The sequence below is a fragment of the Filobasidium floriforme genome, assembly GCF_021052385.1.
Source record: "Filobasidium floriforme strain CBS 6241 chromosome Unknown HD553scaffold_6, whole genome shotgun sequence".
NCBI classification, from domain to species: domain Eukaryota; kingdom Fungi; phylum Basidiomycota; class Tremellomycetes; order Filobasidiales; family Filobasidiaceae; genus Filobasidium; species Filobasidium floriforme.
Genome location: NW_025763627.1, coordinates 38,724 through 63,648, shown reverse-complemented (window position 1 = coordinate 63,648; position 24,925 = coordinate 38,724). Strand labels below are relative to the sequence as shown.

Genomic DNA, 24,925 nt, shown 5'->3' with positions numbered 1-24,925 from the left:
GGTGAGACGTCCAGCGATACAGCCACATGCGACCCAGGTGGCGATGGCGTACTGCTGCGGAATCAGTATGATATATGACGCAACAACGGGCGTTCCTTTTGATGAAATCTTGTACACAAGGCACATCCCTCATCTTTGCGTTGATCACGCATGGAGCGGCAGACATGACAGAAGAACCAAGCAGGATTAGAGTTTTGGCTTTTTGGGGTGGTAAGCATAGCTACATGCGTGGGACCGAGTCCTATCCCATAACTATGGCGAATTTTCATTTGTTATTCTTGGCAAACATTCAGGAGTGATGCTTGTCGCACGCCATCATAGCCTAATGAAAGGAGGATCTGATCATTAGGCCGATCGCGTGCCCCGGTAGCAAGATGACACGGGAGCTGTAGGCCGCAGGCCCTACGTGCGATGAGACGGATTGAGGCAGATATAACGCTGCAATCTGTCATCTGACCTATCTGCTGATATTCAAGGAGGTAACAATTCCTGACAAAAGTACCAAGCCTATCTGGTGTTGACTTTGAGCCGATTGCGCTTCACATCAATATATGAGCGCTTGCTATCGGAGGAACCATTACTTTCGTCAAAGCACTCGAAGGGGTTTTCTGAATCTTTATCATGTGGGTAGATCGTGGGTAGATCGAGTGATGAAGGAGCAAGACGGGGACTACTAGAATCACATACCCCTATGATGTACAGTGTATCAAATCTTCCCCAAGGTCCTCCGACTGGCAAGGGCGGAATCGCAGTCACCGTAGGTATCGAGGCGTGGACTACGACGATACTTCACGTGATTCCTCCCAAAGGAAGACTCAAGCCCAAGATGGCGCCCACTTTCGGGCCAAGTATAGCTCTAAGCAGCAATGTATTGAACCGTAAAAAAGCCAATGCTACCAGCGTGACAGTAAATCCGTTTGAACACTGCTTGTGAAAATGGATACGGCTTTGTAGAATTGGCTCATGGTTATAAAGTGGACTTTCTAAAAACAACGAAACAAAACAGCTCGTCCCTTTCACTGCGCAGCGTATCCCCGCCTTGCCCGGCAACGACTACATCAACTACTTCTCATCCACATGTTGGCGGTCTTGCGATTCTGTTCATTCCATAGTCCTCGCCTGCTTCCCTCGAAGCTACACCTAGCTGCGTTTTGCCGCTGCGATTGCGCGCTTACGGATCTTTTCCTGCTCGATAACCCCATAGTACACAACAAGGTTGTAGCCATCGTACGGCGTGCAGGCCCTCCACCAGGCTGCACAGTCATCTGGGGTTGCTTTGACAACCACGCTGCCTTTCGTTGGTCTTTTGAACATTCCCAGTGCATCTCCGTTGCTTCCTGTGGCATTCATCCTGTGACCCAGGAAAGTCTCGTCGTCTTCTTTGTGCATCGCCTGGCGAACTCCATCACTACCTGCATAGCTGCCATCCGTGGTCAAGGTGAAAGTGAGAGTCACAAATCGACCTTCACCGTCAGGGCGACCAAAGCTGGCAGAGAAGGGCCCACCGAAGTACTGAGTGTCATTGGTCATTGACTTGTAGTGTCCAACTATGTACTCCAGAGTGGTCAGGTAACCCTTGTACATCTCATGAAGGTCTTTGACCAGGTTACCCCATTCGACAGACTCTGTTGGAGATGGCTTCAGAGCAGGCGGTTTCATGATCTTCAAGAGATCAAAGAAGGCCGCAAGGATGGAGGCTTCCTGATTCTCGGGTCGGTTTGAACCACCAGTCGTAGTGGTGGGATTGCTTTGAGACGAGTTGGACGAGTTGGTCGCGATCGAGTATGTCTCGCCACTGTTGTCGGTCACTTCGCCACTCTTCTTGGTCACTGGAGCGGTGTAGTTAGAGGAGTAAGACATGTTGAGTGCGTGCAGAAGGTTGTGCAGTTTTCGGCTCGATGATAGAAAGGATGAAAGATACCGTTGTATACTGTATACGACAGACTGCAGCAAGAGAAAGGGAAAAAGAAAGAAAAAAACGGCGGGATTATATAGCTACCTGGGAAGAGTACAGGAGTCAGTAGAGGCTATGCTTCTCGCACGCCATCATTTCGTCGTCAAAGGAGCACATCAAGCGGTGATCACGCCATCAAGGAGAAACGTTTCGGCGCGACATGGCATGCAGCATTCGGCCGAGATGGCATAGCCATGTAGTATGATGTGGGAGATGCGCGATCCTTTGTTTTCGAATGATGTGCGTTGTGCCACAGCCTTCACTCTTTCACTCTCTCCCCCTGCCCGCTATAGTAAGCTGTGAGACGTAATGAGGTGCGATGGGGTGATCCTGACTTGTCGCGAGAGAGAGAAGATGTGGGAAAGATCCAGATTGAGGTCCTCATTCACGAGCATCAGTTACACTGACTCGTTATGGATTGGGTGCAATTCGAGAGAGGTAAGACGTCCAGGTGTACGGCGTGCCATATGAGCACACCTTCAATATGGGGGTTTCATGAGCTGTTAGCTGTGCAAGTCCATGCTACCGCGGAGATGCAGTACTCGTACAAGCGTGAGCTTGTTGCTATGGGTTCACTGAGTGCTCCGTAAGGACAATCAGCAAAGTCAGTCATATCGTGGACAGCCCACAAGGAAAGAGTTGCAAGAAGATAGTGTCATGAAGGAGTCTGAATAACGTCCATGACGGAATGATAAGGGTAGCGAGATTCATTGTAACTGATTGAAAGCTACCCGCTGGGTCCGATTAGGGAGACACTCTCAGCCGCTTAAGTAATATCATGATCTGATCAGAAACAAAAACACATATCGATACCCCGAGACGAGTATACCGGGCGGTTTGGTTCAACTTGAAATTTCGCGACATCATACCGTTCACTGCCGCGCGATATCATACCAGTATACCAGAGCTTTTCACTGCGCAACATGAAATACCACATGAGATGGCAAGGGCGAGAAGTCCAACCAAGCGAGTTTCATGGTCTCCTAGAAGTCCAACCAAGCGTGTCAAAGGTTGACTAGAAGTCTAACCAAGCGAGATCATCACAAAGTAAACATAACACAAGTCAAGTTGCGACAGCAACATGACATGATCCCCCAAGGTACACCCTTAACTGACTGACCATGACTAGTCTGAGAAGGGTTTGGGATGTGGTACCCTGTCATATGACTGTCTGATAACTATCATGCTCGAAATTGCGCTCACAAGGGTGATTTAAGCTGTAATTTGCTGGTATCTGATGTTGCTCAGACAGAAGCTGCGGTATGATATCGCGTGGCACCCCAAAATACAGTGGTAAGATAGCTCGCGGTGAGTTGACACTTTCGGCGCAGTATAGACGAGGGGATGAGTCGAGTGAATACGACGATTCTGAGTTGATAGTAACAGTCCATGATGAAACGCGGCAATAATTCCTTCGATGTGAAGCTCAAATTTTCTGCTGACAGTGACAATGACCATCAAGTCTGGTTGATCACTTGGGTAGTACGTATCTTTGTTAGCAGTGCAGGGTTTCAAGAGGACCACCGAATCGCTATAATTCGCTGGGTTTAACAGCGCTTAATTACACACGGTGTCTACCATCCATCCTGACACGAGTTCCGCCGGGAGGTAGGGGCCAAGTCGACGGGTGAGCAATCAGAGGGACGATAGATGGCAGCTGGCGCGGAGTGGATCATAGTGTTGAGTCAATCAATTACGATCTGTTCTCGGCCAGTCATTGAGGAAAGCGATAACGGAAGGAATGACCATATGGCAAAAGTTTTGGCGCTCTGCCAAACTCGCAAGATCAGCGAAAAGAACTGCCACCCCAATCAGACTCGTTGGCGGAGGAGGGCGTCCGTGAGGCGCTAGCTCGAGCACCAGGCGTTTGCTGGAATGGCGAGCGCATTCCCCGCCACCAAGAGTCGGCTGGTGTTCCACCCAACTAACCTTGGCCCTTGGGATAGGAATTGTGCACAATATATCTTTAGAATCAATATGATTGGCAGACATGGTAGAGATAAGCGAAAGACGAGCACTTAGATGGAGTGGTCAGTCGATCAGGACCAAAACACTTCAGCTCGAGATGTATTTCGACAAACGTCTAACAGATAGTGATGTAGACCTTCTTCACCAGAATGGGGTGGCACAACCGTGGATCTAGCTAGACACACCTCATCCCTCCATCCCGGATACAGCTGACTCTCTCGCATCGTCTTCCAGTCCGTCCCAAGAGCCATCGGTCGATACTGATGAGGCAGACTCGTAATCTGACGCCTCCGATTGCTGAATGACTCCATAGTACAGTGTCATCTTGGAATTCGAGGCCGTGCACCATGCAGCGGTCTGATCTTCGAGCGCGATCACGTCGACGGTGGGGGGAGTGGCGCGGGAAGGGAACGGTATCTTTCGCAGCAGGTCCCCGATAGCCTTCTCCCTGTTATCTGACTCGCCACGATTAGCTTCCATCAGCTTCTTGTCTAGCGTTTGGTGATTACTTTGGAGTCCCTGAGTGGGATCCAAAGGCGCACAAGAACGGTGCTCCCCGTCCATCCTAAACAACAAAGTGACCAACCGCTTGTTGGTGCCTGTACGGTTGAAACTCGCTGCGAGCTGCTGTCCGAAGTACAAAACCCACGGGTGCGATTGCAATGTAAGATACGAATTTTCATCGCTCGACCCATTCCCTGTATACTCCGAGCTGGACAGGTAGCCCATGTACATTCTGCGTAGATGAGAAGATATCCCTTGCCATTGCCCTTCCGCAGTCGAGTATCCCTTGAGAGGAGCCGGGCACAGGTCTTGGGTTACCAACAACCCGAACAAATCGTCGATGCTGGGCCCGGTCGCAGGGTCTAATCGTATCGACTCATTGGTAGACGAGACGGAGTGGTCGCTCTCTACCGAGCGGGTCTCGATGGAAGGCGCTCTTTTGGTCTCGGCATCGTTGTTGGTGGCATCTGAGCCAACTTCACTCGAGCCGCTTGTGTGTGCGATTGACGCTGGTGCCTCTTGACTCGACTTGCCGATAATGGAAGCGAGGAAGGAGCGGATGGACATGCTAGGTGATGATTCGGGTGTCGATCTCAAGTTGATCGGGCATACTACCGTAATCAGTATTCTGGGGATAGGTGTTAAGGGAAGGTGGCGATTTATATATGTTAGATGCAGCTGAGTCTGAGACTTTGAATCCATGGGTCGAGTAGGCTATGCTTCTCGCACGCCATTATGATGCCATGAAAGGAGGGGACAAGGGGTTAACCATGGCGAGCGAGGTCAGGCTGGACGTTCAGTGAAACAGGCGCGGGCCACGCGGGCGATATGTATCACTGCAGTAACAGTGATAGTAACCCTTGATGAGCAACTCGTCGTGTGTCGCTCTTTTCGGGTCCTGGCTGTTCGATACTGATCACGTGCGGCAGGGGGCTTGCGTCTGTGTCTGTTCTCTAGGATAAGAATTGTGCAAGCGACCGGGCCATGCGCCTCAACCACAGGAAAGTTGTATCAAAGAACTGTCTTGGGCGGGCTGACATCCCCTTCTGACTCCACGTCGGGGATATGGCATCATCACCATGTTTTGCCACCCGGGACCATATCGCTATGAATGCATCCGCGCGCCTTACTCCGATTTGGGGCTTGATATGGCATTGGAGGGCGCCATCTGATCTTATATCAAGTCGGCGGGGATTTGCATGTATATGTGGATGCAGGGTCCGGACTGATTTTTGGTGGTGAGCCTCATACTATCTTGGTCCCCGCAGCAAGTCTACTCGGGCTAAGGGCGCCTGTTTCGCTCTACATCGTATAGACCGACAGGCCACAATTCTGCTACCCATACAAATCCCGTGGGACTGAATATATCGAAGTCGTATACCGGGTCACACCGAAGATGTAGCTCTTGTTGCGCGCCCGGCGATGCCGCAACCTACGGGGGACATTGGTAGGACAACTTACACAGATCCATGTTTTGGGAAGAGGATCGACCACTCAACAGATTGTGTCGGCCATATCGTGCCTTGCTCATGCGCTCCGGCCTTACAAGCGGACAACCTGTAGTCTTCGATCCGCAGGATAGATCGCCCATAGTCTCGACCTAGATCTCAATCATAATCGTCCCCATAGCTAACATTGGTAGAGAATCAAAGTCCTCCGCCCCGAAGCAATGCAATATCATTTAGCGTACAACATACGGATCTCCGAATACAGTGTGCTCATGTGGTTCTCAGCGACAATCTACAAACGGGATCGGGATGCTCTTCCAGTTCATCCTGTCTCAATCCTGCCATCTGTTCGTAGTCCCGTCTATCCCTCTATTTCTCAAGAATCTGGAGCTGTCGTTCTAATTTTCGTCATCGCTGTCAGCGCTGTCAGAGAGACTCTCGGAGGCGGTGAAATAGCCATCAGGTTCTTCCGATGCCGAAGGATCGATCACTCCGTAGAAAACGTATGACCCAGCGACCGTGAAACCTGAGGCGTTGACGAGGCCGTAATCTTTCCTCCACCAGGCTGTAGTAGTGGTCCCAGATACATGTGCGGTGCCCCCGGCTGCCTGGCATAATGCAAACAGTATCAAACCAAGAGATTCTTGTGGCTGGTCTTTGTGTTGACGCGTGAAGCTTTCGTGTTGACGCGTGAAGTTTTCGTCACGAGATCGGTGCATGTCCCACTGATGGCTGACAGACCAAGGGTCTCGAGTTCGAAGACCACGTCCTTCTGCAATGGTTACCAAGAAGCACACGCTGATGAAACGTTTCTTAACGCCAGTGGAGTTAAAGCTTAGTGTCGTAGTGAAGCCGCCGATGGTGATGGTAACAAAAGATAGTATCCGTTCGCTGTCCAGAAAGCACCTGTATTGATCGCGTACAAGTCTCACCAGAGCTTGCCACTGATGGTTCGCATCAATCGGCGGAACTCTCAAAGGAGGAGGACACATTTCGTATTTATCTTCAGTCAGCCAACCAAAAATATCATCTGCCACCCCATCTGAGTCAATGTTGACAGATCCAGATTGGACCAACAGATCGTCTGAGTAGGTCTGTGTACCAATGCTACGTCGAGATGATGCTATGTGGCTACCCGCTGTAGTTGTATGTTGAGATGAACCGTCATCACCTATGGAGATCTCTTCATCGTTGGCGGTGTTATCAATCGAGGAAGACGACATGGCAAGGCTTGGGCTGGTGTTGTGTCGCGGTTGGAAAGGAAGGTGATTGTAGAAACAATCCTATGAAAGATAGAATGTTATCAACCTGATCTGCTTATATGCTCATCACGGTCAGTCAGTAGCGGTTATGCTTCTTGCACACCATCGACATCTCATCAAAGGAGCACCTTTGAAGTGAGGGTGATTGCGCAATCAAGGTGAAACGTTTCAGCTACTCAAAGCCTTCTCGAGTGCCAACAGCTTGATGTTCGTAACATGTTCATCAGCGACTGCCCGTTCAGTTGTTTTATAGTGCTGACGCTTTGTCATTTTAAGGTCCCGACGTTGCACACAGCATATTGAAGGCGACATGCTGTCAAATTCCTGACACGAAAGCGGCGAGGTAGCGATTCGCATAATCAACGATCCTATAGCCAAGTGAATTTTCCGTATACAAGACGCCGTTTATTCGTCCTTTCTTGTCTTCTTTACTTTTTCGAAACACTCCCGTCCAAGCAATACTCTCGCGCTGCCCACGACTTTGCCCCCGTCTAGTGAGGGAATCGCCAACCCTTCTCCTTGATCTCGATCCCTTGCCTGACAAACACCTCGTTCTGTGCATCTTGGGTCTTGTCCAAGATTCGGTTGAGCCTCACGACCCTCCATCTGATCAGCCCGGCGGTGACGATCGATAGGCCGCAACCCACGAGGAGCAAGCCTCCGCCGAGCTTGTAGAGGGGCTCCTGGGAGGTAAGAAAGAAGTAAGGCGTGAACCAGTGGCTAGTTGACGAGACTGCAGATATGGACGAGGACCGGCGGGATGGTACGGTCAGCCTTGCCTTGCGCTGACTCTGCTGCTGGGAAGCGGACAGGGACTCCGACTCACACATATTGGCTATCGCGATAACAGCCGCCTTCTTGTGTCGGGGCGAGGGGATGATACTGGTCTCCCAACTGACTTGCAAGTTGAGACCCGATGCAGTACCCTTACCGACGAGACATCCGGAGTCAGCGACCTGGATGGCGCCGCGATAGAAGACATCAGAGGGGTGCGCACCATGATAAGTAAGCAAACTCCCGTGTATCGCACGCCAACGACCTCGGTCATGATGATCATGAGCACACCGCCCATGCTAAAGATCAAGGGGACGATCTGCGTGACGAGCAAGATCTGACATCAGCGTGCGAGGCACCTTGCTACGTCATCACGATTCGCTCACGATGTGCAAAGTATTCTCCTTGAAATGCCCGGCACTCCATCCGAAACCTAGCGTTGCAAGGAAGCCCAAAAAGAAACAGGGCGACTGAAGCTGCGAGGCCGTTTGTTCCGAGGAGTGAGTGTCAGATGTCTCGACCGGCATCTTATGGTCGCGACGTACCAAGTAGGTCGTGAGTTTCGATTTGCCAAAGGTTTGCAAGATTGTGGGCAGGAAGTCTTTGTAGGCTTGCTGTGGTGAGGCGGAAGCAGGAAGATCAGCTGGGTGTCGCCTGATGTGAACATGTGCCTTGTGGGTCGACTTACGCCGATGACAAGGAAAAAGTGCATCGCACAGAAGATCCAGCTGGAAATGGGCGATCGTGAACATCCAGAAACGGTTCATTGATGACCAAAAGCCTCGCCGCCGCGACCTACGTGAACGGATCCTTGGCTGCTAGTTTGGCTCCACCAAATATGGACAGCTCGTTCTGGATGATGCAGCCGATTTTCAGCATGGTGCCTGTCATTCTCACAGCGCGAAGTCTCCTGTTGGCAACTGACCTTGCCCTCGTCGTGACCACCAGCAGAAAGTACCAAGCGGTATTGAGCCATTTCGGTTTCTTCAGCGGTCATCCAAGGAGTGTTGTTGGCTAGAGATAGATGGTCCGACGAGCGATGAGCGATCTGATCGACACGATACAAGCCTGCCCGTCGTCGATCGACTGACCCCAGTTCGGAAGACACCAGTAGGCGGCTCCGGCGGTTGCGATCGAAACGGCTCCTTCGATGAGCAAGACTATGGGATAAGATTCCAGTGTCAAAACACCTCTAATCTACGCCTGGCTGTTTTGAGACGCGATCATCTTACACCACTGCCAGGCGTGTAGGCCGCGGACGCCTTGCATTGTCTCGAGGATGGCGGCGGCGAGAGGACCGCCAAAGACGGAACTGCAAGGGACAAGGGAGGCAGATGATCAGCGACCGATTGCCCGATTGCTCAGGAGCTTGTGGCGAAGCGAGACAAGCTGGCACTTACGACAGAGTGATGGCGGCGTGCCAAATGGCCATCCTGAATGGTAATTCGTCCTTGACTATGGGTGACAGCGGTGTGTCCGCACGATCAGTCTCGATTCATGGCCGTTCATGACGTTCGGAGAGATGTGGCGTCCGACTTACCATACCAAGCTATAAAACGAACCTCGCCGGGGATGAGTAAGATTGAAAGAAGTTCGATCGCTCTAGCAATTCGATTGCTCACAAGACGTCATGAGAGCGATCCCGGGGCTGTGTGAAACAGGTCGTCAGTCTCGAGCGGCGGGGTCCATTGAGAAATGCGCAAAGCCTAGACCTACAAAAAAGGTCCTGTATACATATCGTACCAGAGTTGACAGGGGGATACGTTAGCTTAGTTCTACGGTCTCGACCCATCTATGACCCGAGCTCGAGAAGAGACACAACACACCTTCGAACAGACCGACCAGCAGTCGACAGATCATGAACCCAGTAGCGTTCGTAGCTAGGGGCATGCAGATCGTAGGGACACTCCAGCAGAACCTGTACGCGCGGGGGGTGGGGGGTGGGGGGAGGGACAAGTTGAGTGCCGAGGTTTCGAGGTCCATGAATTTCCGGTTAAAAAGGCGTCCGTCAACTAAGATACTGCGGTCCGAATTTTGCGAAAACTTACATCATCAGAGGCATGATGATCCTAGGTTTACCTCGGGAGAGGATCAACGATCCGGGTAATTGGGAGATCATGTACCCAACTTTCAATGGCGAACACGACGCGAAAAAGAATAGGAAGAATAGAACCCGACGAGGACGACTCGGTCAGCATTTGCTACCATCGGTTATTGATTATATCCGCCTCGAATTCGTATAGTATAGTATAGTATAAGATAGGCTCACCGTAGAAGAGAGAGATCCCTGCGGACCACTGTACGTCGGTCATCTTCAGATCGTCTTGCATCCCAGCGACCCGAGCATTGGTCACTACGCCATGCGAGAAGAGAGGAAAAAGATCCCCGAGTCTGGTTAGTCGAACGAGGAGGCTTAGAAACTGTGATACTGTAAGCCACACTTGCCGTTTGTTCGGTCGAGATAGTTGACTGCATAGAGAAGGATGATAGTGTGAACATGGTCGTCAACATCATATCAGACACGACGTGACGTTCGCGACCTCGAGAAGGTAACGGTAATAGGGTACTCACTGAACAGCATAAAGGTGATCATGGGCAACATCCAGATATCGCTATGGTATGGTATCGTATCGCATGAATCAGATGACGTACCAATCGATTCAACACTTTCTTAGTCAGCCCGCAGAGTCTTCTTGCGTCGCAGAAAGGAAGCTCTCCACGACTACCACGTATAGACTCAAACTCACATTCGTCGTCGAACACGCTTGTTGAGAATTTCTCTCTCCCCGGGGGTCATCCCGACCAGCAAAGGGTACCTCTTCAAGATGTTCGCTGGGGAGTTGGGATCTTCCTCTCCTCCATCGGCGTAGAGGATTTTTTCCTTGTCGACTTCAATGTCCTCTCGCATCTCGATCTCGGCGTCTTTACGGTCTTCCCGTGGCAAGACGGTCATCGTGGTATCGTCCGTAGCTGGGTTGATGATCGGGTTGGTCTTCATAGTGGTAGTAGTAGTAGTGATAAACTCAAATGCTGGAGAGATTGAGATGTGGAGATCGTCTAGTCCGAGTGTGGAAATGAAAACGAGCGACTTGGTCGGTTCGTCTTATATGCTGCGCGGTTTCCTTCTCGTCTCACTGAGGATGGGGATGCACCAGACGATCGGCGTTGTAAGGTGAAATCTAGCGGGAAAGCCTGGATGAGTGTGTCGACTGGGCTCTGACCCCATGGGGCCGCAATTGCACTCTCCTGTGGGAGACCCTTGTTCGGTCGACCTTCGACTTCTCGAACTAGATTGACCGGAGCGGTGTCTTGGTTGCGATTGTCCGTTGCGGCTTTTCTGTAGCTTGTAGGTCCCCCCGGGTGGCCGTGGTGACTGCTGCGGATGACGGTACGCCGAACAGCGACCTGTGGCATATCGGATATGGGAGGACTATCGAATGCCTGGTGGATGATTCGTTGTGGATGGTGGATGGTGTCGGACTGACGAGGGCAAAGGGGTCTGGTTGCTGGTTGTGAACGAGTGAAGTTCGAATCACGGCGAGTCGAATGCCTGATGGGTGTCGGAAGTAAAATGAACACTTCGGAAGCAAAATGATCGGGTTCCTAGCGGGAAAATACACAGCAACATCGAAGTTGTGGCAAAACCGAGGGCGGGACATGGGATGATGAGGACGTCGAGTGGCTAGGTTCAATGCCATCAGGGACCTCTTGTGGAAGGTTATTCAAGATCAAAGAGTGCTCCTACAAAGTCTCACATCTACCAGCGCCTGTCGGCCATGAACAGGAACTCGAATTGTCAACAACGGCGCGATCGGCATGGACGACCCGAGAATGGGAATCAAATGGAGAATCGTTATAAGTGAACTCTCCTAGTGTACATTATACGACAAACTTCGTTCCTCCCCCGTACGATTCCCGCCTTCGCCGCTTTACCAACCATGATACGAAGACCTAGCAGACACAATCTCTGGGCGTGTCGTGTACGAGCGCGTCCACTAGATGCTGCACCATGGCGAGATTGCACGCCACCTGCGTATCAGCGTTTCCCGCTCCTATATGGGGACTAGAACGGTTTGATTTTCGATTTGATTTCCGATCAGCTCGGTTGTCCTCGTCTCATTGCACATAGTTATCGTGCCTTCAAGACAACGCGACACTGTACTCACGTCATGACGACGTTATCGCACTCGGCGAATCCAGAGTAGACCTCCAGAGTCGGAGGTTCGATCTCGAAGGCGTCCAGTCCCGCTCCATAGATCGTCCCATCCCTCAACGCATGTAACAAGTCGGTCTCGTCGACAATCCCTCCTCGAGCGGTGTTGATGAGGATGGCCGTAGGTTTCATCATCCGTAACTGACGAGCCCCGATCAGACCTCGGGTGGATGGTAAGAGCGGGATGTGGAGACTGATGATATCGGCCCTCGGGTAGAGTTCTCGTTCGAGGTCGTCGACGAACGAGATCTTTTCCGAGGGGATACTCGATATCCAAAGAGCTTTGGCGGTGGGGGTAATATAAGGGTCATACAGCAAGACGCTCGACCCGAAGCATCGATGAAACATCTGACCGACGGCCAAGCCGATGTTACCTCCACCGAGGATCCCGATGGTACGGCCATGCAGGGTGAGACCGTCCAGGCCGATGGATTTGGTGATCCCCTCTTCTCCTGATCGGATCTTGCGATCGATGGTAGAAATTTTACGAGCGACGCTACATTACAGGCGTGGGGGGCAAGGTCGCCCGGACGTCAAGCGCTTGTAAGTATCGATCCTCCTGCCCCTTCATCAGGACGACCACGCGCTCACCTCATGGTAAGAGCCAGAGCGAGTTCCGCTACCGCTATCGCCTACAGCGACGACATCACAGCAGTGTACTCGGCGTCAATTCCCGTCCAATGAGAACATCGCTACAAACGCTATCACGACCCGAGTGAGACCTTACTCACGTTGACCCCAGGAGTGTTCATCACCCGTATGCCCAACCTCTTCGCCGTATGAGCGTCGATCTTGTCCACCCCGACGCCGTGCTTGGCGATGAACCGAAGTCTCGTCGCACCTTCCAGATCTCGTGCAGTGACATAGCTTCCCCTGACGAGAATACCTTCCGCATGGGCCTGCCACTCGTTATCATCAGCGTTGGCCCGGATGCGAAGTCGGAAATGTTTCTCGGCGAGGGCCTGGGCGGACGGTTGGAGCGGGTCCAGCGCGTAGACGATGGGCTTGTCACGGTGCTGAGGCTGGGTGTTGGTCGGCATCTCTTCTGCTTCTAGTCCTTTACGATCTTTGTTCCGATTTCGAGAATGCGTAGGCAGCTGGATTGGACTTGACGTCGTGTCCGTCGCTACAGGCTATGATGACCGAAAGAACGGAGGGCGGACGGGTTATAACACGGTATACTGTACCCTGTAGCGATGATGTGACAAGACCGGCGCGCGCTAAATTTGACGGCGTTGATCGCCCCGGAGAGGGGAGCGGAGGTTCGAATGCCTGACGACCCCCGACCCAACCTGCTTCCCTCCTTATCAAGCGGTGGAAACCCATACTGACCTCCTGGACTGTTGGACTTTGACTCGTCTTCTCTGCAGCATGAACGGAATGACAGATCCGGACGAGTCACCGACATCGCCGTATCGGGACCCTGGGCAACGGTGTTGGTGGAAACGGGAGCGTCGGCAACGATTCGGTTTGGATGACATCTTACCCTTCCAAGCATTGCGCGAATGCTACATAAATGGTCTTGTCCTGGCAAGGAAGTCTTCAGAACCAGATCCCAATCGCCCGTCCTTGTACCAATTACGCAGATACATAGGAACAAGTACCCTCACAAGCTTTCCTCCTGAAGAACTCCAGCATGCCTTCTCTCGATATCAGTCATACGACCAGCCTCGCCTCGAACGGTAACAGCATGACCAACGGCAAGTCCAAATCTTCAACCCAACAACCTCTACCTGAAGCGCACCAAAAGGCGCTGGACGCCTGTCGCGTCAACCTGATCAAGGAGAGGCTCTCGCATCGTCAACTCTGTCATTCGCTCTCGGTCCGTTTCGTCAAGGATCCCGAGATCGCGGTCATGGCCGCCGACGCCGGTTTCCAAGGCATACTCGTCGATCTCGAGCATTCGACGTTGAACCTGGCAGACGCGGCGGCGATCAGCTGCGCTTGTCTTTGTCGAATCCTATTGTTCTCCAACACGTCTATTGTTCTCAGAACAATAGACCGCATGGAACAATAAAGCACATCCACTCTTCACACCTTTCCTTTTGTTCCCGCTTAGCAATCTGCGACCACAGTCGCAAGTTGCGACCACAATCGCAACTTTGCGACTACTGTGACCGCATGATGCAGTCACAACTTGCGACTCTGGTCGCAAGTAGGCCTTCCCAGATTAATATATATATCAGACCATTCTGGTCTGATTTCCTGATCCCCTCTTGTATATTTTATCTTCATGCAAACTATACAACAGTGATCAACTCGATATCCAACAGATTAAGAGTCGGCTGCTCTACCAACGGAGCTCAACGGGCTATTACCTTAGTTTACATCAACCAACCCTCTTCAACATCGACTTAGTTTCATCATGGCCGACAGTCTCGACCTCGACACTCTCAAGGTTACCAAGCGTACCTACCTTGAGGGTCCCGACAATTACGCGGAATGGTCCCGCTCGATTCAAAACACTTTGATCGATAAGGATCTGGACGACATTGTTGATGGAACTATTCCTCGACCTAATACCCTACCTATCTCTACCTTGGCTGCCACCGCCGGCACGGACAACGCTCCAACTACTACCACTACTACGGTCACTACTCCAGCTACAGCCGAGGAACTTGCGAAATGGATCAAGAAAGACAAGAAGGCCTTCGGAATCATCGACGGAAGTCTCAGTCAGCTTGTCCATCACAACCTCCCGTCTCACCTCTCAACCTGGCACGCTCTGGTCCAAAGGGACTCCGCTCACACCGATGAGTACAGAGCGACGCTTCCTTCTGCTTCTGAAAGATTACTTAAACATCTTCAGGAAACCTACTCGGCCGCAAGGGGATCCAGGCGGGCTGAACTTCTCGCGATCATCTGGCGATCCCAACTCGCGGAAGGAGAAGATCCGACTGTCCATACCGGAAAGCTCAAGTCGGCTTACTCCGCTATCACCGTCTCTGGCCGATCCCGGATGGACGACAAGGACTTTGCCTTTGCCATCCTCATGTCCCTTCCTTCCTCCTACGAAACCCTCGTTCAGACCTATTATCTCAAGGAGGACTTTCACTCGCAGGACGTCATTGACGCCGTCCGAGCCGAGTACAGGAGGAGGATTGTTCAGGAAGAAGGAATTGAGACTACGGCTCTCATCGCTGCCCGTCAACAAGGACGGAACAACAACAACAACAACATCGGCGGCACCGGAAACAAGAAGAAGTTCATTCCTCGATCTCCCTTTGACGAGAATGCCTTCTGCGAGTTCCATCAGAAGAATGGACACTCAACAGCAAACTGTTTCACCAAGCCCGCCAACTTCAGTACCGGCAACAACGCCAACAGGTACACAAACAACAGTGCCAACATCGCCGCACTCGTAAGCAACAGGAGTCAACATCATGGCATCAACGCCGGCTCTGCTTTCATGGCAAGCATCACCATCGATCACAATGCCCTTCTGGCCCACTCGTCTGCACTCGACATTGTCATAGACTCTGGAGCTACCCATCACATGGTCCACGACAGGAACCTACTCACTGGAATCAAACAACTACCGATCCAGGCAAACATCACCATAGGCAACGGCGCCAACATCACCGCCAGAGAATGCGGTCAACTCAAACTTCCAAACATCACACTACACGATGTTCTTCACGTACCCGAACTGGGACGGAACCTTCTGAGTGTCGGTGCCGCACAGAGCACCGACGGACACTCTTGGACCTTTGCAAAAGACAAAGCGATCCTCAACACTACTGAAGATGGACCCAGCAAACCGGTCATCACAGCAACACGACAAGATGGTTTGTTTGTCCTCGATCCGGCAAGCACTCCTATTCGACACAAGGCCGCACTCATCACGGCCACCAATAACGTCACAGAGGACAACATCCTATACCACTGGCACCGCAGACTTGGCCACCTCAACGTTCGCTCGGTGGTTCAGCTTGGCAAAGAAGGAAGACTCGACAAGACTGTGGATTGGGCCAAAGCTGGAAAAGATATCTACGGTTTCCAATGCTCAGCTTGCATCCAGGGAAAAGGATCTCGACTTCCCGCTCCTGCTTCCAACATCCGAGCCAGCAAACCACTCCAGTCTATTCATGTCGATCTCTGGGGACCAGCTCGAACCCCTTCCATCGGAGGATCCCTCTACTTCCTTACCTGTTACGACGATCACACTCGGAAGGTCAACCTCAGCTTTCTCAAGAAGAAGTCTGAGACCCGGCAGGCATTGATCGACTATATCAACCTAGTTGAGAATCAATTGGACTGCACGGTCAAGACCATCCGATCGGATCAAGGAGGAGAATTCGAGTCACATGCTCTTCGTGACTACCTCAAAGCAAAGGGCATCGAGCATCACTTCGTTCCAACTGCCGCTCATGCTCAGAACGGTAGAGTTGAAAGGGCGCACCTTACCATTCTCAATCAGGTAAGGACGCTCCTGATCGATAGCGGACTCGATGACAAGTTCTGGGCCGAAGCGGCAAACTACGCCATCTACACCAGGAACCGGGCTCCCACAGGATCCGACAAACATATCCCGGAGGATCTCTGGAGGCAACGTGAAGTCAACTCCCGGCATCTTCAACCCTTTGGCTGTCAGCTCTGGTTCCGTGACCACAACAATACCAACAAACTTCACCCTCGCTACAAAGAAGGGCAACTACTCTCTTACGTTGAGGGAACCGACAACTACAGGATTTGGGACCTACACACCGAAAAGGTCACCATCTCTCGTGATGTGGTCTTTGGTAAACAACCAAAGATTTCCACCAACACCAAATCACTCGAAAATAAAATCCAGTCCACTCAGGTCGACATCGACATAGTCCCTGAACCAACATCAGACTCAGACCCTGAAACGGAAGAGGATCAATCGGCTGAAGACAATACTGATACTCTCAACTCACCCGATCAGTCTGGTGATGACACGACCATCCCAGGTGATCAGGCTACACAGGCTACACAAGCCAAACAGAAGTCATCCGGCATTTGGAGCAAAGGATGGGACATAGCACCGGTACCAACACCGGAGAACCCAATCTTGCCTGATGGCTCCCGACGAGTCCGCAAACCACCTGCCAAATTTGGATACTCAGCAAACCTTGCTACCGCCGTCATCTGCGGTCACGCACTCATCTCCACGGCTATCCCTCAAACATTTCAGGAAGCCCACCGATCTCCAGAATGGGACAAATGGCAGGAGGCTATCAAAGCCGAACTCGACAAGATGGATCAGTACAAGGTCTGGTCCGTCATCAATAGGCAAGAAGCTACATCCAAACCTCTTCGAGCCAAGTGGGTCTTCACCCGGAAGATTGACGGAGAGACCGGGAAGCCATCTGCCTACAAGGCTCGATGGGTAGCAAAAGGATTTCTGCAGAAGGAAGGAGTTGACTACAACGAACTCTATGCGGGAGTTGCTCACAAGGACACCATCCGAGTCTTCCTCGCTCTGGTCAACTACCTCGACATGGACTGTGACCAGGTCGATATCAAGGCCGCCTTCCTCAATGGAGAACTAGAGGAACTCGTCCATCTTGAACCTCCTGAGGGCAGCAACATCCCTGCCAACAAGGTTCTCCGACTTCAGAAATCACTTTACGGTCTCAAGCAATCACCTCGCTGCTTCAACCAGGCTCTTGACAAGTTCCTCCGATCTCTCGGTCTCATTCCCTCTCCGGCCGACTCCTGTCTCTACATCCGATCAACCAAGGCTACACTTCTCATCCTCTCAGTCCACGTTGATGACCAACTCATCGCCTGCAACAACCGCCAGGAACTGGACGACTTCAAGACCAAACTCAACGACCGATTTGAGTGCTCTGACGGAGGAGCGGTCTCTTACTTTCTTGGGTTCAACGTCTTCCGAGACAGGCCCAACCGGAAACTCTACATCTCTCAAGAACACTACGTACAGGCGGTCTTGGAAAGGTTCGGCATGCTCGACTCCAAACCAGCAAAGACTCCCCTTCCTTCCGGCTTCCGATCTCTTCCCGCTACCGACGCTGAACATCAGGAAGCCGCTCATGAAGAATATCCCGCAATGGTCGGATCAATCATGTATGCGGCCACCATCACCAGACCCGACATCGCTCATGCCGCTGGAGTCTTAGCTCGGACCGTCAGCAAGTGGAACAAACAACATGTCCATGCAGCTCGACACCTGCTCAGATACCTCCAAGGCACTATCGAACTCTGCCTCACCTATGACGCTACCTCTGGTCAAAGGATCATCCTAGGCTACGCCGATGCTGACTGGGGCGGATGCTTGGACACTCGCCGATCTACTACCGGATACCTCTTCCGTGCTTTTGGAGGACCGGTAGCCTGGAAATCCCGACGACAACCAACCACAGCTCTCTCCACTGCGGAAGCTGAATACATGGCTTCCGCTGATGCCACCCGACAGGCAGTCTGGCTCCGCACTCTTCTCGAATCCCTCGGTCACCCGGTCTCTGGTCCCCTCGCCATTCTCAATGACAACAATGCCGCCATTCAGCTCTCCAAGAATCCTGTTGCTCATGATCGCACTAAACACATTGACATGAGACACCACTATCTCAGGGAAAAGGTACTTGACAACACCGTTGAACTCTCCCATGTTCCAACTCAGGACAACCTTGCCGACGCTCTCACCAAAGGTCTTGCCCATCACCAATTCCATCACCTCGTCACCGGGATGGGTCTCAGCGGCAAACCGGTAACCTTCACAAAGGACGCTTGAGTGAGGGGGAGTGTCGAATCCTATTGTTCTCCAACACGTCTATTGTTCTCAGAACAATAGACCGCATGGAACAATAAAGCACATCCACTCTTCACACCTTTCCTTTTGTTCCCGCTTAGCAATCTGCGACCACAGTCGCAAGTTGCGACCACAATCGCAACTTTGCGACTACTGTGACCGCATGATGCAGTCACAACTTGCGACTCTGGTCGCAAGTAGGCCTTCCCAGATTAATATATATATCAGACCATTCTGGTCTGATTTCCTGATCCCCTCTTGTATATTTTATCTTCATGCAAACTATACAACAGTGATCAACTCGATATCCAACAGTCTTCAAGCAGGGTGAGCCATGTCGAGCTATTGTGGTCTTTCGGCCGTATGGATCGGCCAGCGGGCTCGCACTGATTCAGACGGCCTCGTCTCCTCTGTACTGCACGCGCAGGATCACCCCGATCGTCCGAGTCCCCAGCAACTGCTCCGAATGGATCTCTCGAGTGCTCGACGGTGGCGCTCAGGCTGTGATCGTACCGCACGTCAACAGCGCCGCTGAAGCCCGAGACGTCGTCCGATGCGCCAAGTTCCAGCCATTGGGAGAACGGTCGGCGACGTCTGGTCTGCCGTTGTTCAAGTATCGCAGCGTCGGGGCCAAATACGGGAATTTGGTCGCCAACGAGGCTACCCTGGTCATCGTCATGATCGAGACGGAAAGGGCTCTCGAGGTGGCCGAGTGAGTCTTGGCTCGCAACGAGCCACTTCACCTTTTTTATTTCTTTTCGAGACGGTGAAGTGCGGTATGCTAAATCTACGTGTGCTCTCTTTCTCTCTCCGAAAAGCGAGATAGCGATGGTCGAAGGCGTCGACATGATCCTCATCGGTACCAACGATCTCTCCGCCGAGTGAGTTCCCTGCCCGTCAATGAAAAGATCGCCTCGATTGACTGATCTTCCCGCTTCGGCGCCATCATCTATGATTGCAGCATGGGTATCGCTGGCGAGTTCGACCACCCCAAGATCGCCGCCGCCTACCGCACTGTAGCATCCGCCTGCCATAAAGCCAGCCAAGCGTCGGGCCAGATCAAGTCTCTCGGCGTAGGCGGGCTCAACTCTCGGCTCGATCTGCTGGAAAGATTCACTCGCGAGGACGAGTTTGGCGTGTCCAGGTACATCATGAGCGCGACCGATAGTCCGATCTTGATGGCAGGGATGACGAGCAAGGTCAAGCAGATGTCGGAGCTAGAGGCCAAACTGCAATGATCTGATGCGAGGCCACCCCGATTGCCTTTGAAGGGTCTGATAGAGCATGCGTTGTACGATAGGTGGAGACTGCGGGGGCTGGGGAGATTGTAAGAAACGATTAGCGATCTGATTAGCACAGGTCCTTGTTCTCTTGCGCGGGTCATTAGCATTTCGACTAAGTAACACACTTACTACTCTCACACTTGATCAGACGATCGAAGATCTGCCTGCTAATTGTCATTTGACACATGGCAAGCTAGGAATACCATACCACATTAGTAACTTATGCTACCCCGATCAGTACTTGATCTTGCAAGCCGGTGGACGTCACGTGCAGACACAGGTGTCGGCCACCAGGTCTGGCAGCGGATTTGGCGATGTCGCAGGACGATCGACGTCTTCCTTATACATACTCACCATCATCGTCCCTTCCGATGCGAGACCCCATATGCGAGACCCCATAAAATCTGAGATAGTCTTCCATCGCCAGACGATCTCTCTGGCTCGCCTTGATCTCGGACCGCAGCAGCGATGAGCGACAACGAACAAACGAGCTCGACGGAACGCCCATCTACTCGGAAACCCTACGGATTCGCCTGTCGAGGTTGCAAGAAGAGAAAGGCCAAGTGTGATGGTCGTATGCCAGGATGTGAACGATGTGAGAGACTCAAGGAGCCATGTGTATATGAAATGTGAGTATGTGGAGGAGGGAACATGGTTTCACATCCTGGATGTCAGGAGACGATGCTGTCTTGCTCTTTGCAGGAAACCTCGAACGACCGTCACGGTCAAGCAGACCGTAGCCACTATCAGGCGACATCAGGCGTTCCTCAAAGGGTTATCTGATGATCCGGATCTGCCTATTAGCTACAAGAATCGAATAACTTCATACCTGGAAGAGGCAGAGTGGTACCCGGATTTGTACGCGAACGTCACGTTTACGAGCGAAGCCGAATCTTCACCTCGGATCAATGCCAATAATGTGACATCTGGACTTCCGATCACGACAAGAAGGCATCAAGTCGACGGTACCACCGAGCAGAAAGATAGCTGGCTCGCGGAATCCAATCATGTCCAGACGTCTTCGGTCTTTGAACACGAGCCCAGTGTCCAGGACTCCAATCAACGGGAAGATCTGGACGAGATGTTGCTCCATCTGAGCATGGACGAGAGCGGCAAGGTAAAGTCTTCATGACAGCCCGTCTTCGGCAACATCGCGATTGGGATCCTGACTTTTCACCCCGCCCCTGTGATCTGGTAGATCTCTCACTTTGGATCCACCTCCATGCTGTACCAACAGCCTCCCGCCCACGTCGTCAACCGTCACTTTGCTGTCGATGGGGTTTCTTCCGGGTCCGACCCGACAGCGTCATACCAAACGGCGCTTGAGACACAGCAACATGGATATGAGCCGTCACAGCATCTACAATCTTGGGGGCTAGAGTCGAGTGTGCGATCGGACCAGACGTCTTTGGGCATGGGAATCACAGAGCTGGAATCGTGGAAGAACCGTATGTCAACAGAGCTCGACGACGTTGCTTTTCGGGGTGGAGAATTGGGAGACTCAAACTAAGGGCAATATGTTCCTTTCTCATAGTCGCTTACAATCGGCTACGGCTCGATTTTGCGGACGAGGCGGAGATCATATTGCAACTGCTCGAAGGCTATTTCTCGTGGCAGTACGCTGTACACTGCGTGATCTACAAGCCAGCATTCTTCCGTCAGTCCGCCGCTGGTCTGGTTCAAGATTGCTCATCACTGTGATGCTAAGACTCGTCGGTCCCTCTCTCTCTGTCTTTCCCCTCGTGTCGTTCTGCCACGACAGGGGACATGGCTCTAGATGGATCCAACTTTAATCAGTTCCTGCTCTGCACACTGTGTGCCGTAGTCAGTCGACGTGAAGGACTGTCGCCTGAAGCTCGACTTGCTGACCAGGTCGAACGGTTTCACAGGCAGCCAACAATCTCCGCAGCCCGGCTGTTCCTTCGACGAGTCACGTCGGCGGCCTGTCCGTCATCGGACGGGACGTTCTCAACGCGGCGAATTCTGGATTCGAGTCGGGTACGCGGACGCCCGCTGGGAGTGACACTGGTATCGAGTATCTCGCCAAGGCCAAATTGCTATTACAAGCCGAGATGGACAAGGTGAGCTGCTGGTAACGTGGCATAGATTCCATTTACATCCTCAAACCCGCTCCCTTGTGTCTACACGATACGATGGCCCAGCTCGATTCCGACAATACAAGGACTACTCCTGCTCGGTCAACGAGAATGCGCGTATGGTAATCTCAGTCAAGGTTGGATGTATACCGGGATGGTCAGTACACGATACGTCAGACCGTTAGTGATCCGGGGACAAGGGCTCATCTTGGCTCCCAATACGGCGATAGGCCTTTCGTGCGATGCGGTGAGCGAGTGTGCTGCTGTTTCGCTTGTCGTCATGTTCCCAACTGAACGATACTCTTCTTTAGGGATCTCGGCATTCATCTCGATTGCAACCGCCTGCCCAAATTTGGGTTCGGGACCTTGTCAGCCGAAGATCGGGAGATCCGCAGACGTCTCTTCTGGTCTGCATATACCTGGGACAAGTGAGTCGATTCGCGAATTCTGAATGTTGACGCATTTCCGTCCAGCCGAGCATCTTGACGGATCTGTTCCGACCGGGCTATTTGCACAGGGTCATCAGTCTCGCTCTGGGACGCGCGCCGACTTTCAACGCCTTTCAGAATGCGTCTCCAGGCGACATTGTGGATAGCAGCGAGGATGATGCGCTCTGGAAGCCGTATTACGGTGCAGACGGTGACGCAGACACTATGGCGGTATATCCACCCCGGAAGAGCTACGTTGCGCTGACCTTTCGGGCCTGGACTCGGCTCTCCGAAGTGGGTCTAGATGTGTCGTGTTGATGCCTACATCACGATCCTTATAGCGATCTCCGCCACAGATAATTCAAGGTATCACTTTGCGAATCTTCACCGGACGACCAAAGGCTGCCCAGCAGCTGGGATTCGTTCGCGACAAGCACGAGGCGTTACTCAGGTGGTTCCAGAATTTGCCAATCGCAATCAAGATGGAGGTCGCCAATCTTCCCGATGTCTGTCCCCCACCGCACATCTTTACGCTCAATGCGATGTATCGCACGGCGTGGATTTTATTGTGAGTATTGCTTCTTCGTAAATGTGGTAACAGTGGCTGAAATGGCAAAGCATGGCTCAGATACAAACTCTACACGCCTTATGGTCTCACGGCCCAGATGGCTCCGCTCGAGGTTTGTCGTCAAGCCACCGAGATCTGCAATACGATGGCGACAGAGCTGCATCAACTCTTCAAGCTGTACGGAACGACATTCCGCCTCAAGCACATGACGTACACGCTCTCGTATGCGATGTATGCGGCGGCAACGTAAGTCCGTCACGTCCATCCGAGGCGTTACAATCCCTGACGTCGCCCTTCTTCGTCTTCAGTATACATGCGATGAATTTCCGGTCGACGGACCTTGGTGTCTCTGGACCTGCCGCGGAGATGCTGCCGTTCTCTCTTCACGTCCTGGACAAGTGCAGAGTGCACACCCCAGGAGTTCGCCGCGTGGGTTCAAGCCTCGGTCCTCGGCACGATGCTCACTGACAAGTGCACATGCCCTATTAGAGCATCGACATTATAAAGAAGCACTTTCTGCGGTCCGATAATGCTCTGCAGGACAGCTCGCGAAAACGCATGGCGCAAGAGACCGCGCTGCCAGTCACAAAGCGCAGACATTTCGTGGAGCCACTCGAACAATACGCTCGACATGGCCTGCTGGAAGTCAGCCCCGGTGTGAGTGCGTCGCTGAATGTCGCGTTGGATTCTAGTCTGACCGCGAGTTTGCGATCGCGTCCAGACCGGTCAGGTCGAGCTGAGCACGGATCCAGGGTCGACCCTGCTCACCGACGCAAACTCGTTGAACGATCTCTACTTGCAAGCCATCCTGGATAACTGGCATACCGAAGCCATCCCTTCGCCACAACACGCTTGGGATATGGACACACTCGCCGGCATGGCCAACGCGTCGATGGGGTTCGATTGGAGCGCTTGGAATTCGCAGTAATCGATCGATCGACATGTCCAAGGCCTAGCCCGACGACTGTTGTTCTCAGGATCGGAAAAGCCGCTTTAGGACAGGTTCATTCTGCTGGCACGGACTATCGGCTGCACACCCGTGGCCGGATTGATGGCGCCACAATGTCATGTAGATTCTTCGGCCGATCGATGCTATAAGCATACTATGTGGTACCTACAGTATCATACGGTGAGACCATCTGGTCAGACCCCCCCCCCCCTCCCCTTCCCCGCGTATCGCTAAAAGTAAAGTACCCGCTGGGTCGTCCAATGAACATCCGACCCCTACGTCTTACATTACTCGTACACATACATCTGATCGCCCTTCCAAACGGCCCAGTCATTTCCAAGTCAGGTCGATAGGCGTCGCTCTACGTGCAAGGTACATTAGATGGGAGCTGACATATATCACTCTAGGAGAGTCTACTCTGCTCTGATCTACTGCAGGTTATCATGATCGTGATTATGAGTCGTGAGTTCTGGGTCGTGTCACACGATATAATAGGCTAAACAAGGCAAAGGTCTTGAAGTAGCGTGGCGTGGTGTGCCCCATTCGATGAGTTTTGAGATCTCGACTTCGACATCTCCGACCTCGATCGCGATTTCGAGGAGGATTGCCGAGGTTTCGAGGTTTCGGTGTTTCGAGGTTGGTCTGTATGTGTGGTCGTGTCTGGATATGGCATATGATACCACCCACGAGCACGACCTGATCAGGGGAACGCGCTTATTGGCCCCTGTTCACAAAGTATACC

The 24,925-nt window shown here is 52.3% G+C and overlaps 7 protein-coding genes across 7 annotated transcripts; 3 read left to right on the top strand and 4 right to left on the bottom strand.

Annotated features, from left to right (window-relative positions):
* Positions 1-696: 696 nt before the first annotated feature.
* On the bottom strand, positions 697-1,860 carry HD553DRAFT_367801 (uncharacterized protein; the record flags this gene model as incomplete). Its single annotated transcript, XM_046184127.1, has 2 exons — positions 697-983; positions 1,176-1,860. The coding sequence occupies 2 exons, from the start codon at positions 1,858-1,860 to the stop codon at positions 790-792; spliced, it is 879 nt and encodes a 292-aa protein (XP_046037970.1). The 3' UTR covers positions 697-789.
* A 1,668-nt stretch (positions 1,861-3,528) lies between these two features.
* Positions 3,529-4,993, bottom strand: HD553DRAFT_322732 (uncharacterized protein; the record flags this gene model as incomplete). Its single annotated transcript, XM_046181314.1, has 3 exons — positions 3,529-3,611; positions 3,884-3,918; positions 4,137-4,993. The coding sequence occupies 3 exons, from the start codon at positions 4,991-4,993 to the stop codon at positions 3,529-3,531; spliced, it is 975 nt and encodes a 324-aa protein (XP_046037969.1).
* Positions 4,994-7,401: 2,408 nt separating this feature from the next.
* HD553DRAFT_307719 (MFS transporter) lies at positions 7,402-11,396 on the bottom strand. The gene is made up of 20 exons (XM_046179457.1): positions 10,658-11,396; positions 10,482-10,522; positions 10,356-10,379; positions 10,180-10,263; positions 9,959-10,037; positions 9,737-9,828; positions 9,627-9,636; positions 9,533-9,558; positions 9,451-9,459; positions 9,311-9,365; positions 9,143-9,222; positions 9,002-9,070; positions 8,836-8,924; positions 8,710-8,762; positions 8,599-8,638; positions 8,456-8,524; positions 8,297-8,386; positions 8,134-8,229; positions 7,963-8,062; positions 7,402-7,869 (listed from the first exon to the last, which is right to left on the bottom strand). The coding sequence occupies exons 1-20, from the start codon at positions 10,906-10,908 to the stop codon at positions 7,628-7,630; spliced, it is 1,599 nt and encodes a 532-aa protein (XP_046037968.1). The 5' UTR covers positions 10,909-11,396; the 3' UTR covers positions 7,402-7,627.
* Positions 11,397-11,894: 498 nt separating this feature from the next.
* HD553DRAFT_257395 (D-isomer specific 2-hydroxyacid dehydrogenase) lies at positions 11,895-13,130 on the bottom strand (the record flags this gene model as incomplete). The annotated part of the gene is made up of 4 exons (XM_046177367.1): positions 11,895-11,973; positions 12,077-12,619; positions 12,715-12,755; positions 12,855-13,130. Coding segments are annotated over 4 exons (939 nt in total), but the record flags the coding sequence as incomplete, so codon positions are not given.
* A 629-nt stretch (positions 13,131-13,759) lies between these two features.
* On the top strand, positions 13,760-14,140 carry HD553DRAFT_340382 (uncharacterized protein; the record flags this gene model as incomplete). Its single annotated transcript, XM_046182538.1, has 1 exon — positions 13,760-14,140. The coding sequence occupies one exon, from the start codon at positions 13,760-13,762 to the stop codon at positions 14,138-14,140; it is 381 nt and encodes a 126-aa protein (XP_046037966.1).
* Positions 14,141-19,025: 4,885 nt separating this feature from the next.
* HD553DRAFT_348760 (Pyruvate/Phosphoenolpyruvate kinase-like domain-containing protein) lies at positions 19,026-20,260 on the top strand (the record flags this gene model as incomplete). Its single annotated transcript, XM_046183410.1, has 5 exons — positions 19,026-19,056; positions 19,153-19,186; positions 19,287-19,571; positions 19,678-19,740; positions 19,821-20,260. The coding sequence occupies 5 exons, from the start codon at positions 19,026-19,028 to the stop codon at positions 20,095-20,097; spliced, it is 690 nt and encodes a 229-aa protein (XP_046037965.1). The 3' UTR covers positions 20,098-20,260.
* A 350-nt stretch (positions 20,261-20,610) lies between these two features.
* On the top strand, positions 20,611-24,162 carry HD553DRAFT_322728 (fungal-specific transcription factor domain-containing protein; the record flags this gene model as incomplete). Its single annotated transcript, XM_046181313.1, has 15 exons — positions 20,611-20,771; positions 20,845-21,259; positions 21,341-21,590; positions 21,677-21,799; positions 21,905-21,966; positions 22,032-22,223; positions 22,249-22,395; positions 22,469-22,485; positions 22,550-22,666; positions 22,756-22,960; positions 23,023-23,234; positions 23,295-23,480; positions 23,543-23,663; positions 23,775-23,891; positions 23,956-24,162. 15 exons carry the CDS (start codon positions 20,611-20,613, stop codon positions 24,160-24,162), a joined length of 2,532 nt encoding a protein of 843 aa, XP_046037964.1.
* Between the last annotated feature and the right edge of the window lie 763 nt (positions 24,163-24,925).

Coding starts and splice junctions, on each gene's coding strand:
- HD553DRAFT_307719 (XM_046179457.1), bottom strand. CDS start 10,908: ATGAAGACCAACCCGATCATCAACCCAGCTACGGACGATACCACGATG. Junction 8,639..8,709: donor GCAGCCAAGGATCCGTTCAC/GTAGGTCGCGGC, acceptor GCCCATTTCCAG/CTGGATCTTCTGTGCGATGC. Junction 8,525..8,598: donor ACTTTTTCCTTGTCATCGGC/GTAAGTCGACCC, acceptor GCCTCACCACAG/CAAGCCTACAAAGACTTCCT.